Raw genomic sequence first — 17,019 nt, 5'->3', positions numbered from 1 at the left:
CCGGTGGAGAGAAATCACTGAGGCCGTATTACGTTTTGCACTAACGAGGAGTGCCTAAAACCAAGTTGCGTGTGACCTCATCTGAGTCTTCTCAGTTGCGCGCGTCGTAGTCAGAAAGCCACACGTAGTCTCGGTTTATCAGTTGTCTGTCTTGGCAACACATTGCATCATTCTCCCCAAAGTGTCCCCGATCATGTCCCAGATATCAGTCTCTCCGCACTGCAGAAGACACGAGTGTCACAGCCAGATTTACATAGTGCCTCAACAACACAGACGCCCAGCGGTACCAGCAACACCACAGACCATCTCAATATTTCATAGCCGTATGAAATATGCCTGAGTGTGTGCTCGGCATCTGCCATCTTTGGGGCTCCGCCGCCCCCAGGAGGCCCGTTTGATCTATAATTGGGAAGTGTGCTGAATTAATCAGCAGTTTACCCGCTTTTTAATTGAAATAGCGCTTTCAAAAAACAGCGCTTACACAGAGAACATTGGCTCTGCTCCGTCTTGTATTGTCATTCTCGTATTGTCAATTTGGTCTATGTTGCTCACTAATGGCCCTCCGAGACAGGGAACATTACGTCGGTGGTTTAAAGACAGTTATAACTAATAAAGACAAAAGTGCTGTGGGGGTACATTGTCTTTGTGCACCAAAGTACAGTATACTCGAGAGGAATGATATTTTCATCTGTTCGTATATTGTATTTGTGCTGCTCTGTTCTCATCCTGGTCTCCGCTGTGATGTTTTGAGATGTTCGTTTGCTCAGAGGTACTGCAGTGTTCAAGAACATCTATGGTAGTGCTGTCATGGCTGTCAGCCACAGTAATACTGTCATATTCGGTTAGTATTTCCGTTTTGCTCAGTCAGTCTGGCAACATTACCCCCCACAAGTCTTGGCTTGTAACCCCAACTGATCTCCAAGCCCATCTGCTTCTTCTCCCCTCCCACATAAAGACTGAGTGACTATGGCCCATAACCCCCCCCCCCAACACTGAGAATCTGGCTCCTGCCCTACCAGTTTAAAGCTTGGTTTCACTGGACAGTGTGTCAGATTGGCACACTGCTGGCCACACTCCACGCAGCAGATGTGACGGCAGGCTGGCCAGAACAGTGGCCGTCAGCCTGCAGTGTCAGGGTAACCGGTGCTGGTGGCTGGACAAACCCACCCAGGCTCTGTCATTACGGCAGCACGGTGTCTTGTCCTAGCCGAGGCGCCCTTTAGCCGGCGTGGGCTCCATCCACACGTAAAGCTACAGTGTAGTTTAAAAATAGACCTTTATCTTTTCTATGCCACCGTGGCTTTCTGCACATGTGAAGGGGATATATATTTATAGTAGTCGCCTGCTCTCTTAAATAAAAGCACGGAGGTATCTTACTTCCCCCTGACAATAGCGATAGCTGAGGTGATATAATGAATTGTTGCAGCGCAGATCAATGTCTGAAGGCAGAGCGGGGGAGCAGAGGGGGAGTGGCTCTCATTGTTCCTGTGCTCTGTGCTTCCTCCCTTTAAGTGAGATCCCTGGCTGCCCGCATGACGGATGGCGAGCGTTCTGGAGTGGCCGTTTGGTACTTGGCATCACCACGGAGCGGGAGCCCGGGGCCGTCAGGCCTGAGACGACCGGCGTCCCCCGGCGCTCTCCATGCGGGCCCCCCGGGGGCCTCCTCTCTGCCTGGGAGGAAAGGAGCCCCCATAAATCAGCCCATCCAGGGGGGCTCGGCTGTGCCCCCGCTATCCATCTCAGCCTGGGCCACTGTTGGGGGAGGAGGGGGAAGTGTGTGGGGGATGGGTTCGGGGGAGGGGTGGAGGGCGGGGTCGGTCTATCCAGGGAGGCCTGGGAGGAGCTACAGAGGGCAGGGGCAGAGCTTGGGTCACCTACAGCCCAGAGATGCAGTGACCCTGGGGGGCAGGAGAACCAGAGGAGAGGAGAATGCCAGGAGATCAAGGCTTGAAGATACTGTTGTTACTGCATACTGTCTGGGTGGTTGGTTTCTAGGACCAATGCATATTGTAGAATAACCAGAACCCTCCAGAACCCTGGACAGGGTGTGTGTGTGCGTGTGTGTGTGTGTGTGTGTGTGTGCGTGTGTGTGTGCGTGTGTGCGTACGCGTGTCTGTGTGTGTGCGTGCGTGCGCGTGTGTGAGTGTGTGCGTGCGCACGCGCTTGTGTAAGCCTGTGGCGGTAGCCGAGGCCAGGGCGCCTCATCTTCAAAGAGGGGCACGGCCGGGGCACCGGGACCATGCGGACGGTGGCACGGCCCGGGGGGGCGGGCTTTAGAGGAGCGCGGCGGCTTCAAAGACACCAGACACGACTGCGAGGCATCTGGGGCAGCGCGTCTGATCTACACTGCTCTCTGCCTCGCCGCCTCCACCCGCCTAACCCTTCTAAAGAGGGATGGAGGGAGAGAGAGAGAGAATGAGATAGATTTCTTAGTTCACTGCTGTGCTACTCTCCTACTCTCCCCAGTACAAACAACAGAGCCGGGGAGAGCTGTGGAGAAGTTGCCATTATAGCCCGTCACACATCTTAAACATCCTGCTCCATCTCTCTCTCCTCTTGGGAGTGGAAACCAGAAATGTGCCAAAAGCTACAGAATAAATAACAGGCTTGCTCTTCAAATGAATGCTAATTCTCTCCCCTTCTCTCTCAAACTTTGTTCACATATTGATGCGTTCTGCAATCAACTTCAATGGCACGAGCCATCTCGCTGCAAGAAAGAGAGAAGGAGAGGGGGAAAGAAAGAAAGAAAGAAAGAAAGAAAGAAAGAAAGAAAGAAAGAAAGAAAGAAAGAAAGAAAGAAAGAAAGAAAGAAAGAAAGAAAGAAAGAAAGAAAGAGAAATGGGGGTCCCAGATTATTTCCTCACAGTACCACAACCCTGCTTTCATTAGGCCTCCATTAATTAGGCTTTCTTGAGCTCATTTGCAAGTCGATGGCCGTGGCTGTAGGACAGGGGGCTTTGAGATGCGCCCCTGTGATCTCGGGGTCCTCCAGCCCCTCCAACCGCACACTGTGGATGCAAGCCTTCCTGACAATTAGTACAAAAGAGATTCATGTTCCGTATAGCCCGATACATTATTCATATTTTCTCCTCACTTAAATAAATCATAATGTTCTTGAGGGTTTTGCTTAAACTCCTCTTCCCCCCCATCCCCCCCATCTCAGATAACATCAAAATGAGAGGAGTTGGGGAAGGAGTGACCTTGGTGCATATTTGGGTCATTTCCTGAATAGCATCAGAACCGGTTGAAACCCCTCCCTAATTTAACATTTGGGCCAAAGAAAAGAGGACAGTTTTGGTCACCCTAATACCCATTCTTGAGAGCTGAGCTTATCCAATGGCTCCTTTTCGCTTTGAGAAATGAAGTCTTTCCGCAAGAACTAAACTGTGCTTTCTCCACCACAGGGTACAGATGTGAGTAGTATCCAGGCGTTTCTCTGAGGGCGCCAGATCTCAAGCCTTCCACCCACAACCCCCCTTCCCCCCCCCCCCCCCTTGAATCTCAGCTCCCCTCGACAAGCCGTCCGGAGGTCTCTCAGTGAAGATGGGCCTGTGCTACTCTCATGTGTCCTTCATTGATCTATTAGCTCTGTTATGTGGGAGCAACACAGGCTGGTCAGAGGAGAGCGGTCATCTCAATGATTCAGCAGCCCTTTGTACTATTATTAATCTATCTGGGGGGAGTTCGTGTCCGGCTGAGGGTTTGCATCTTTTATGACAACTTGAGGGCCGTCCAGACAAAGGTACTTCCAGAGAATACTTACAGGACCCACTTCACATGGCCATATTGGACAGTGTGTGTTCAGTAGAGATCTATGGTATCAGGACATCTTTCTTTTATAATGAAATATACAGGAAATGTTTTAAGTCGAGTTTTAAGTGTTGTCAATTTCATTTTGAGTGATTTGATTCCTCATCATAGCTCCCACTGATCATTGGTTTGATAGACATGTGTTCTTGCTCATCTAGTTGTGAAGCACCACAGCCTACACTGTTCTGATATCACGATGAGACAGATGCTGTCACATTTCCTGGGATCTTTGTCATGTGTTTTTTTAATCCATCAATGCGCACCTGACAGCTGTCTAACTATAGAATTTCAACCTGCATATTTTAACCAGAAACATCAGTCCGTACTCTTTATGTCAGATAAACCTTAAAGTTTCCTGCGAAGTGCTGCAGGTTTGCTGTGCGTGTGTGTGTGTGTGTGTGTGTGTGTGTTTCAGCGTTACGGGTCCGTGCAGCTCTGAGGCGTCCAGCCAGCAGGAGATCTGAGGGTTTTCACCAACACAGCGCTGTCACTGGAGCCTGGACAGAAACAGGTAGAGCAATTAGCCCTGAGAGAACATGTTCATCTGTCAACCTAGAGTACAGCGGAGGGGGGGGGGGGGGTGGGGGGGGGGGGCGGTGGGGGTGTGTGTGGGGGGGGGGGGGTACTCCCCCAGTAACTGTGTGTGTGCTATTAGACTCTCACACAACTCATTTACAGCTACAAAAAGGGGGAACGCGTCCATGCATCCGTTCCACTGTCCAATTAGGACGAGGTTCCCCCTCTTCAGCATTTATTACAGCTATTCAGTATTCTGCTCTCTGCTATCAGTTTCCATAACTAGACGACACAAAGAGCAAACGCTCCATTTGGTGTGATTTGTTGCCCCGCTTGACCACTTCTTTGTCTGAGCCGGGCCGGGGGCTGGCTGGTTAAGCGGTGTGGAATGGGGCACCCCCGCTGTTTTATCAAGTCTGCTGAATCTGTAATGAAATAAGTGAGGGTGACAGTGACGGGGGAGGGGGGGGGAGAGAGGGGGGAGGAGAGGGAGGAGAGGAAGGGAAGAGAAACAGACCCCGTTATTTGAATCATTTAAGCAAGACCCAATTATGGCTGGGAATGGTGTTGAGGAAACGGCCCATTTTAGAGGTAACACAAATCAATGAGCACGGTGATGGTGATGTGCTTGACAGGAATGCCTGTTAGTGGTACCGCCATGCTGCAGGATCATTACACACCCTGTAGCCAATACATTATCACCAAGAGGGAGCAGTGAACACAAAGAGCAGAGGGGAGGCTGGCTGGCTGACTTGCTGGCTGGATAACTGACTGACTGACTGACTGACTGACTGACTGACTGACTGACTGACTGACTGACTGACTGACTGACTGACTGACTGACTGACTGTCTGACTGGCTGACTGACTGACTGACTGACTGACTGACTGACTGACTGACTGACTGGCTGGCTGACTGGCTGACTGACTGGCTGCATGGCTGGCCAACTGACTGACTGACTGACTGACTGACTGACTGACTGACTGACTTTCTGACGGGCTAGCTGCATGTCTGGTAGGCTCACTAGCTGGTGTATTATGGCGTCTGACTGCCCTTTTGAAGACTTAGCACTGCAAATATTGTAACTCTTTGTGACAGTCTATCTATAGTATAATTCATAATGGTGTACTGTAGTTAATATGATATCAACAGATTTAAATCGGTAACTGAATAAGTTGACGGTCAAAATGCTTAACAGTTCTGGCTTCATTCACAACCTGGCATAAAAAGCATTTCTAAACGGACCAACCCATGGCTGCATAGTAGGATACTGATGAACAAAGACCCTCAGAGTAGAGCTAAATGAGTTAGCGGCTCTTTCAGCTCGACTGTGAATTAGCTGAAGCAGCTCCCTACAGTGGGAAGAAGACCCATCTGTAGTGTCTTGGATCTAATACCTCTGGAGGTTTGACTAAGTCCTCCATCCCTGGGCCTGTTCAGCATCAGTGCACTCTCTTTCCTCTTTCCCTCCCTCTCTCTCTCCCTCTCTCTCCCCCATCTTCTTCTCTTTCTCTTTACCTCTCTCTCTCTCGCTTCTTTTCTCTCTCCCTCTCCCTCCCTCTCTCTCTCTCTCTCTCTGTGCCTGAGGAAGCCATCTGGCCATGGTGTAGCAGTGAGCCTGGCTGGCTGTTGACTGGACCCAGCAGGGCCAGTGTGTAGAACACATCCCACTTCCTCGGCCAGGGACCTCTTTGATCCCACAACAGAACATTTTACATTTGGAACATCCCTCATTTGCACTTGTACCGACAAGCTGTGCGGGGTGTAGGGTGGAGGGGGGGGGGGCATCATGAATAAAATTATCATGTCAAAATACTGGAGCAGGGATAGACTGTGCGCTGAAATGATGCGATGCTGCATCTGTGTCGGCCTTCAGCTCTCAGAGAGGACACTGGGGATTGAGAAGCAACTGTGAGAACTTGTCAGAGGGAATTAAAGAAGGTTCTGGACTGTGGAATTTCTGCCTGGAAAAAAGGAGTAAGAGGAGCCGCTAGACCTTAGAACAAAAAAAAACAACCTTCCCCCACTTCTCTCTCTCTCTCTCTCTCTCTCTCTCTCAGTTCAGGCCTGTCCTCTCAGCTTCAGTGATCACCAGACCTGCAGACTCCAGTTGAAGTCGGAAACTGTCAAGTTGGTAAGGCAGGCTGTTTTAAAGTTGCACCTGCCGTTCTTGCTGTGACTGATCAGGGTTCCTAAATCAGAGTTCAATGTATGGGGGAGGAGAATGGCTTCCACTAGCCCTTTTCCACCAAAGTAACTCTGGTTCGTGAACCGGTCCGGTTCAGAATTCTTGGAACCTTGGTACAATCTACGGAACGGGACTGCGTTTCGACTAGTTTTGAGTCATTATATCATCAATGTTCGCGCTGAAAAACCTACTATTTTTGGTGCCGGTTCGGAACCAACTTTGGGGTTCCCGAACTCATTTATTTTTGGTCGAAATGCTTGGAACCGTTCAAAATTGGGTTCACGAACCGGTTCCTTCTTGGTGGAAAAGGGCTATAAGTTAACCTCTCTATCCCGTATACCAGAGTTGGCCTCCTCCATATCTACACCCTTGGCCCTCTGTGGAGTATTCTGGCCAGCCATTGGAGCCCCAACTGGGCCCTCCCCTCATCTATCAGTGACACTACTGGCTGACAGAGCACTTATTCACGCTCACTCATGAATATTCAATTTACTCCCACTTCAAGGGTACAAAAGATATATCTATACACAGGAGAGGAGGAGAGACACATCCCTCTCTCTCTCTCTCTCTCTCTCTCTCTTTCTCTCTTTCTCTCTCTTTCTCTCTCTCTGCTCTGCCTCGGCTTGCACAGCCAATACACAGGCAGCCAGCACAGACCTTAATTTCATGCACACGTTTCATTAGAGGTGTCGACCAGGAGACATTTTTCCTGACACTTTGAGCAAGTCGACACAATCCTGCACCGTTCGCTCGAAAAGAAAATCCCATTTGTCCTTTGTCAGCACAAACACTTTAATTTGAGGCTTTCACTCCTGAGTAAGCAGCAAATCTCCTCAGAAGCCCTCGGAGACACAGGAAATGCGTGTGGGTCCTTCTTCCCCTCTCCCTCGTCAGCGGCTCGCCTCACTCTGCATGGCCTCCGCGTTTTATCAATCACCTGGATCATGCATAAGTCAAAAGGAGGGCGGAAAGTGCAGGTGTGTTGATTTGCAGAATGGCCTTCGCAGCCACCACGTGTTTCAGTGTGTACGGCATCAGTCTGTCGCTCAACATGCTCTACTATAATACTATGCCGCCATACTGGGTGTTGCACACTGTCCGGTGGCGAGTTACGTAATCCAAGGTAATGCCGTGGATTATTCTCATTATGTGGTTCTCCCAGATGCTCTAAGCCACCCTCCCAGGTAGAGTTTCTGTGTTTCCCCATGTTACGACCGTGTTCTGCGTAGCATCCCTCTAGGCTGCAGCAGACAGGCAGTCAAGCATGGGGTCTGGTGGCAGTAGTACCTCATAAACCCCAGTCACACTGACAAGACATATAGACAGATTCCCTCGACCCAGGTGACATGACATAGTCTCAGCGGCCCCTCTCCCCCGTCAGACACGACCATGACACACCCAACACCCTGTCTTGCACAGAAATATCACTTTCACAGGCTGTCAGCCGCAGCCAATCACAGCCTCTGCTACACACTGAGTGACAGGAGGCGGGATTTCATCAGCTGACATGTAGTCGTAGCTGTGTGAGCCCTGCCTGAGGCTACTGACAGCCCACGGGTCCGACACCAGCTACTGTGCGTACCATCACTGAGGCCTATGGCCTACCTGGGCTATTAAAATCCCAGGTTTTTCCTATTTAATGTGTACAGTAATGAGGAGTAGGTGTTTAATATTATAAAACAGGTCGCGGTGTGCAGGAATTGTTCTATCTTGACGTGTTAATGTAGGGATCAAGTGCTCCACTCCAGGTGTAATGAGGACTTAATTAGCTGTTTGTGCTCGGCTTCTGTGGACTGCATAATGCAGTGACGTTGGGGCAATGAGCAGGCTAAGTGCAAACCTCTGTTCTTGTAATTGCCCAGCTGTTTTCCCAGTGTTTGCTAGTGTAATTGCCTCCCCCTCGTTCATCTCCACAGTCCATGACTGCAGGTGACACAGGTAAAAGGGGACAGGGAGACTCTGATCAACAGAGGCACAGAGGAACTACTGTGACTGAGACGTCTCTACACACTAACTCATCATCGTCGACTCACGCGCCAGTATAATGAGCCAGCGCTGATCACCAAGTCCTTACACAACAGCAGCACCCAGTGGACAAGATTCGCATTGCAGGGTCGAATTAAAGGGGTGCTTTACTTTAAAGGGTTCCACATATGCTAAACTCAATCGAAAATGTATTTTTCACCCTCATTTCGGTTTTCGAGAGTCTTACTGATATGCCCAGTCCCAATTCCTAACACTCGCTGCTCTCTCTGTATTGCCCATGAGCGCTTTCCCCCCCTCCTATCAATTGCTTCATTTTCCGGAAGTGGGGGCCCTGACGTCACGTTTTTTGAGAATTTGCATACTTCGCCCCTGATTAGCATATTTAGCTTGTTGTAGGCCACCTTATCATTTACCTAGCCTCGCGTCTCCAGTCTCCTACGAGGATGGACATTACATTTGGTAAACGGTGCCATGTCCTTGGCTGTTCTCTAACAAACAAGCCTCTCCACTCCCTCCCACGCGATGAAAGAAAGGATAAGTGGTTGAATTTTATTTATAATTGTAATATTCCCGAAACCCTTCCTAAATCAGTCTTAGTGTGCGCTGCGCACTTTACTCGCGAATCGTTCATATATCTCGGCCAGTTTGAACAAGGACTTGCAAAGTTCCTGCTTCTAAGGAACGATGCTATACCAACTGTTCGTGAAGACGCTGAAACTGTAAGTACAAAAATACCAAACTCCACGAGTTGTGCTTTGTGTGTGTGGATGGTGGCTGTAGCCAGCGCGCTAACGTTAGTATTATTCTAACAGGCACTTAGATTGTTTACAGTTGGCTCGCCTATTTGCTATTTTGGTAATAACGTTAGGCCTATGTGACTGCTATTTTAGCCTCCTGGTTTAACTAAAAAGGCTCGGGTACATTAGCCAACAAGTTGCTGGTAAGCTATAGACCTTTTTCTGTGCAACGTCATCATCCTGTTTCGAAATTGCATCGCTGTAATGACACATGTCAATAGAATCGATGCATTTGATTGATGCACCTGGTGGCAACCCTAACCCTAACGGCTGGTGGTTGTCGTTTTCTGGATCGCTAGGCGGCTCAAAATCGTAAGGAACCAAATTAGCTGCCATCTTTTCAAAACAGCAAAGTGGGCGGTAACATTACCTGGCGGGAACTAATTTAAATAAATAATTAGCATACTCTGAATCAAGTCAATTCAGCCTGGAGGGGTGGGGGGGATACTAAAATAGCCCTGATAAATAAATACATGTTTATTCAGACCAAAGGACATTATAGAGCACATTTTCGGGACTAAAGGTAGAGATAGAAGGTAGGTTAAATTAGCATATGTGGAACCCTTTAAATCTATTTAATCTGTTTAAAATCAATCCATCATGTATAATGTTGAATATATATATATGTGTGTGTGTGTGTGTATATATATATATATAGGTATATAGGAAATACATATATATCATTAGGAACAGTTTCTGTAACCAACAAAAAGTGTGACAATGTATTAGCTCCTTTGCATGTAATTTGCATGCACATTACACTTTGGGGGGTTAAGGAAACAGCTATAGCTATCTACCAAGTTCTTACTGATAGCTATCACAATGTGGATTAATGGAAAGTGCCCTATTAAAGGCTTTGAATGAAACACACACTGCCCTATTCCTGTCATGTTTTACTCATATCTATCACAAAGTATGACCATCTCACATGGACTCACATGGATGTCCCTTCTTCTGTGGGACTTCACAGTGAAGGATATGCAACCTTCTGCCACATGGTGTCAGTGTGTAAATAAAAATAGCTCTCACACACCACGTGTGATCTGTGGAACGTGTCTCAGTGAGTGTGATGTTACCTTCTCTGATGTCTCAGACTGAATGACATAATTTCACAAATACCTAATTAATCAAACGTTGAGAAAACATTGTTGTTCTGTTCAGTGATAACCAGTAGCCTAAGTGGGAACATCAGACACATCCTCAGCTCTCTGTATTTCTACAGAGTGACAAGGTAGCATATATATTCTCTCCATGCACATCCCAGTAAGAGAAATGCCTTTCTGTTGCAGGAACTTTCTCTGCTTTCACTCATGCGCAATAGTTCCTCATCACATACAAAGAGGTCAGACAACAGGAGCGGGTGACTGGATTCCAGGAACTCTCCTCAGACCCTCCAGCTTTTGTTTCTGTTGTCTGTTTGTTCCTCATTTGAACTCCTATAGAATAGTTCTGAGTTGCTATGCAGTAGTGCAGAAGTGTGTGAGCCCTAGCTTTACCGTGCTGGATTATGCCTGCTAATTGGATTTGTGGGGCCCAAATGAAATGTAAGTTCAATTCATTATTGTCCCAGATGGGAAATTAGATCTCAAGAAAACACTCCCGGGCATGAAACAAATCCCGAATCTCAGGACAAATACTGCATAAGATTGGCAAACAAACACAGACATTGAGAAACACATCTGCTGCCCATCTCTACAAGAGTGCCCCACACAACAAAGGGTCAAAGGTGAGAGTGCAGTGTGAAACTTTTCATTGGTGTAACTGCATCCAACCACTGCATCTAAACATATTCTTTGGGCTGGATTGAATAAATTGTATATAGTGTATGGGGGGGGGGGGGGGGGGGGGGATTGAAAGTGAAAACCAGAGGGTGAGTCAGGTCAGGTCTTTGGCACAGTTCGGTCTACAGAAACAGCCAATGTTGCTCTTGTCCCTCCACCTCTCTCTCTCTCCTCTCTCTCTCTCTCTCTCTCTCTCTCTCTCTCTCTCTCTCTCTCTCTGTTTCTTTGTTTCATCCTAACGCCCCTACAACATTTATGGGGCTCCTTTTAAAGGCGGTCTCCGTGGTGACCGTGTAGCTCCCCCCTACCAGTGCCCTGGTCCCCAGCAGTAGCACTGATTGATGGTTGGCAGGGCGGCCATAAAGCCTATCTGCTGCGGCCAGATTAGGCCAGACAAACATGGCCCCCGATGGCCGGCCAGCCAGGAATGTTTGTTTATGAGGGAACATTCCGCCATTTTCTGACTGCAGATTTACTGACATGTACCCCCTGGCCCTTTAATAATTCCATAAATCTGAGGATGCGTTCATGTGTTGATGTTTTTTTGGCCACGTGGAAAAACGTCTCTTCATCATATCCCTGTAGAGGATCATAGTTTGGACCTGTCAAGGCAAAATCTTCAGCATATTATCTAATTTTAGAGAATACACTACTTTTCATTTGTAGGATTCACTGACCAGATCAGGTCACAGTCGACATGCCATTACCTCCTTTTTAAGTTTATCTTCATCCTCAAAGTGATTTATAACTCATCAGTACGGTATGTTAACACTCAACTGCATTGCAGCTTTCTGCCCAAGAAGCTGAACGAGACAGGGACTTTTGGGGATGTAAGCATCCCCAGGTGCGAGGTTCTTGTGGGCTGCTGCTTCTGGGAAAAGTGTTCATCCTCTCCCCACATGTAGGTCATGGGCCCTTTGTCTCCTATGATGTGAGCTTGCCAAGTGTTTGACGTTTCCATGCTTTTCTTAGAACCCCCAGGTTGCCATGGAAATACACTGGGTGGCAATGGCTGCAAAGTTACAGTGGAGGAGAGAAAGAGAGAAAGAAAGCCAGCAGGGGGGAGGGAGGGGGGTTGTTGTTGGTGGTGGTTCACCCCCCCCCCACCCACACTTTTCTTTGTGCACTTTTCAGTCCTGATTGCCAGATCTGTTGATTAAAAGATGCTGTCGTCTACTTTTACCATTGGTAGCCTGTTGACACCAGGCACAAGTGGGAGGGATTCACCCAAACACTCACAGACCAGTAGACCATTGTTGTTATCTAGCACTTTTACATAGGAGTCTCGTAAATTGCCGTAATTGTTTGAACACATTGATGTTAGATGTCAGATTTATGTGGTTGGTCATGGAGTTCTTGACTTTGTAAAACTTGAATAGCCTCGTAGTATATCTCTCTATTCCTCCCCTAGCCTCGGTCTGGCTCCTCTAGTCTTGAAGAGAGTGCAGTATTGACTTAGGCTGAAACAAGACAGACAGGTGTCTGAACAAGGCTTCTGAACATGCTGCGAGTGCAGAGTGAAGCCACAGCCTACAGCCTGACTTTTGCAATGAGTAAAACCTAAAAACTATTAAAATCTGGAACATGGACTGAAATTTAAAAAAAAAAAAAAAGCTTTCCAGATTTACTTTGTACAGAAGTCAGGCTTACTCAGTTAGCCAGCTTTGTGAAATACAGAGTTTAGAATACAGTTTAGAATTCAATATTAAGATAGCCTACAAAATATTAAGATGGAAAAAGTGAAGCTCGAGGTGGAGAAGTAGGCTAAACTATGAAAAGAAGGTAGGCTATTTCCGTAGGCTATATGTCATACAGATATGTGGTCAATGCGTCTCAGACCACCTCGGCAAGTGGTTTGAGGAAACGTTTCACAAAACGTTTTGGTGGCCGTTTACACTTGTATTTAGCGCTGTCCACTTTGACTCTGATTGTCCAAAACACATTTGTAGTTAATTTATTTAAGCTTAGATGGAGTAAAGAAAGGTTTGCAGAGGTCCGGATGTGTTAGCTTAATATTCTTTTATTCATCATAAAACATCAATATTATTCTGCTGCAGCAGATGGAGCATCCCCAGGTCACAGACTCTGGCTTACAATTCACCAACACAATGTTTTATACCCTATAACAGCTCAAATCATATTGGTTAGTCCAATATGGTCACAGTTCATGCGGTTCTCTTCATATGGGCACGACTACTGTCTCCACACTCATTAGTTTACTTTAGAGACCTAAGGCATTCTCTGACATCATGTTCAGCACCGTCATGATCTAAACACTTTCCTTTTAAAGTGGTATTAGACAGTCCGAGCCACTTAAATGATTACCCCAAGGTAGAGGCTAGTCATAAACACATTCCTAAACACAGCTGGCTTCTACAGGATCTTAGAGAAAACAAGGAATATGTGAAAAATAATCATGTTTTCTATGACTGATGTGAATTCAAGATGTTTTGATAGTACCCACGTGGACCATAAAACGATATACGTTTGATACAGTATGTGAATGGTGATGTGATACATTGATATGTGGATACAGAAAATGACTAAGAGAAAATAGTAATTATGTAAAAATTGTAAAGTTTTCTATGACTGATTTGAATTTGAGATTTGATTGTGTGAGTGTGACACATTGAAACTTAGATGTGTGAATAAATGTCAAACATGAGTAGCTCTTGGCCACTTATTGTTGTGCGTGGCTGTAAGCCAGCGCACCTAGTATAATGTTTGTCCAGTTATCATTCCCTCCCTCCTTCCCTCCCTCCCTCCGTTGAATGTTGACCTGCATTTCTCTGTTGGCACCACAAGAGGCAGTAGTCCCAGCACACTAAAATAAAGAAGTACATCAAAATCAATGTGCTGATCTCCACTGCACAAGTAGAGTAGCGGTGAAAGCATCGGACTCCCACCCGGGAGATCGAAGTTCAAGATCGAAGTGATTTTGGGAAACCATACCCACACCCTCTGCTAGCCTGTGGGTTTATTCCTAAGTTTACTTTCAGCCTTTCCATCCCTCTCCCTCCCTCCTTTCACTCTATTTTCCCCTTTTTTTGGAAGTACGGGAGCGATTCCATAGAAACAAAGGCACTATGACATCCTGCACTTTTAAGTTTCTTGGTAGTGTAGTGGATTAAGTGTCCGGCTCCCTTGTGGGACATCAGGGTTTAATCCCCAGTTAAGGAGGAACCTGTTTGATTCCTATCTTTAGCCATGACCTTTCTTCCTCTCCTCTCTGCCCCCTTTTTTCAGACGGACGGGAGAGATTCCATGGGAACAAAACGTTGATTTTTTTTTAAAGGAAATGTACAGTCTGTTTTGCTGATGAATTAACTGTCAAACTGATTGCAGAAACTGGGTGACCAATTAAGTGACCAATTACAAGTCCCATTGATATACTAGACTTGTGCTTACTGTTATGTTTCTCTGTGTATGCAACTCTGTGTTTTGTTTTCTGCTCCTCCTGTTCTCGGTCCCACTCCCAGAATCCTGAGTGGATCCAGTTATAATTAATATAATTCAAAGCATTTTAATAAATATGAGCATTGTGATTTGTCATTTGTGTTTGTCACTGGATGTTATAGAAGTTATGGAAAAATGTGGTTACCTTGTGGTGCTATGTCAGTTATTGAATTTATGTGCAGTAATTGAACATTTGAAACACTCCTGTTTTGAAATTATATCTACAGTATAGGTGTCTCAGTAATTACCCATTATATATTAGGCTATACTTTGCATGTATTTATCAGGTAAATGTTTAGTAATTGGGGGGCTATGAAAGGAAGGGTTACCCAAAAAAATTTTCAGAGTAAGTTATTTTAGCAATAGAAATCCATAAGCCTAGGGCCAATGGGCCTCGGATATAGACAATAAACTACCGGTGGAATGGTGGTGGAGCAATAGCGGGAGCATTTCGGATTACTAGAGGACTGCTGTCCCTGACGCTAATAATCCGCCTCAGGTCCGCTTGCCATTTGATGTGCAAATGGCCAGGAACCCACCAGCAGATTCGGCCGGAGGCCCGCCAGCGGATTCGTCCAGAAGTCCGCCAGCTCGTCCATCGGGGACCGCTGTAGGTCCGCTAGCCTTGTGTTATCTGGGTTTATCCCTTACCTTTTTCCAGAAACAGAAGTTGAACCAATTGCAGCAAAATAGCTAACGTTACAGGAATCATCAGTGTAACTGCTTTAGCCACTGACCGCTACTATTAATGCTATGGAAATTTCTGCTAGTTGTTGTGAGCTCATGAGCTAACTGGCTATCCTGCTCTTATTGTGCCTGATTAGCATTGGAAGCATTGGAACTGATGTGTCCAGGCGAAGACCTATCTTAATTTATCAGACATTATTTCATGTAATTTCAATTCAGAGATATTTCAGTGGCATGACTAGCTTCCGTCTTACCAGTCCTGAACAGAAACAAGCCAGCTACGCACATAAGCTAGGCTGGACCTGGCCTGGTTTCAATGTAGCTCTCAGATGAAAACAAGGTTGGAGACCCCATGCTATAGACCAACAAACTGTGGTGGTGTTATGTCTGTGCCAGCCATTGAAGGGTAGATTAAGGGTTGTATGTTTGTGTCTCACAGGTTCTGAAACAAGTGAAAGCATCAATTGATCAATTCACCTATGGTGAAAATAGTTCAATATACATCCTGCAAACTGGAGATTGCAGGTACTGAACTGTATGTTTATAAAGTCCCGTTCACAGAGTGAGAGAAAGTAGGTGAGGGCCTTCCCTCTCCATAGACGTGGCCTACATACAGCTGCTGAACACTGGGCTTTTGTCCCTCTGCTCTCTGGTCAGTCTGTTGGTTGCTCTGGGTTCCTCAGGAAAATGCCCCAGTGCCTCCTCCACATTTGTGTTGGCCAGCTTTTATGGCTCTGTGATTCATGGCATTGTAGTCGACCTACCACAGCACTATAAGGTAGGCACGTTCCCACTGCTGACCCACTCTCACTTCTGTGACTCAACAGGATTGTCTGCAAAACATCTCATCTTATCTCATCCCAAACTTACCCTCACTCTCAACATGGCCGACCAGCTGACCATACCCCTCTCTTAGCATTCTATGACCACCCAGGTCAATGTGGTTGGGAAAAAAACGATTAAGATTAAGATTGATTGCACATAATTGTTAAAGATTGACTAGGCTTGTCAGTAACATTTTGATCAATAGCCTGTGTGTTGAGAAAGGCCTGTTATTTCTATGGTGTGTGAATCTGAATCTAGCCTCTATAGTGGGGATTGTCACGACATTCCAAGTGTGTAGATCACGTGCGCACGCACACACACACACACGCACACACACACACACACACACACACACCAGCACGCAATACTCCCCTCCCCTGCTTGACAATCACAATCCTCCCAATAGGGCGCCCATATAAACTTTTATCACCATGTTAAAGTGAGAAAAGACAGAAGACATCCATAGACATCTAAACATATCACAGATGATGATGACCTTGGCTCACATACTCCGCGTTGACTCTAGTGTACCTTCTACTCGTGTTTTCTGTCAGGCCAGGGCATAAAGAACAGGTGTTACATTTAATGTGGTGGTTAAGTTTTATGTATCACCTCTAATGTGTTTTACTGCTGTGAGACAGCAACATGGCATTCGGTATTGTCCCTCCCTCCCTGTTTACAGATGGGCAGGTCAGGAATAGACACAGACCACCTGATGCCCCTCTCACTAGTACAGAGGGAGATTTAGACTCTCCATAAAGACTGTGGAGATTGATAGTCAATACTAGTAAACCACAATGTGGTCGCCAGTAAAGAGAGGAGAGCGGACCTCTGGATGTTTTGGATGAGGGGGGGGTGATGAGGTACATGAAGAACTTCATTCCAACTCGATATCTGTTCATTAATGGTCAAACGTAAGTCCACTATGGCATGGGGCAGACCCAGAGGCTTTCTTCACTCAGAGGGGGGAGGA

The 17,019-nt window shown here is 46.6% G+C and overlaps 1 protein-coding gene across 1 annotated transcript in view; it reads left to right on the top strand.

Annotated features, from left to right (window-relative positions):
* Positions 1-1,532: 1,532 nt before the first annotated feature.
* The window catches only part of adgrd2 (adhesion G protein-coupled receptor D2), a gene marked incomplete at both ends in the record, with an annotated part of 32,058 nt that continues 16,571 nt past the window's right edge, over positions 1,533-17,019 (top strand). The window contains one exon of the mRNA XM_084457520.1: positions 1,533-1,773. Within this exon, the coding sequence (XP_084313646.1) occupies positions 1,533-1,773 (241 nt within the window). The remainder of the gene's footprint in view (positions 1,774-17,019) is intronic.

The sequence above is a fragment of the Borostomias antarcticus genome (assembly GCF_949987555.1).
Source record: "Borostomias antarcticus genome assembly, chromosome: 23".
NCBI lineage: Eukaryota > Metazoa > Chordata > Actinopteri > Stomiiformes > Stomiidae > Borostomias > Borostomias antarcticus.
Note: the sequence above shows the minus strand (reverse complement) of the source record. Positions and strands in the feature narration are given on the sequence as shown.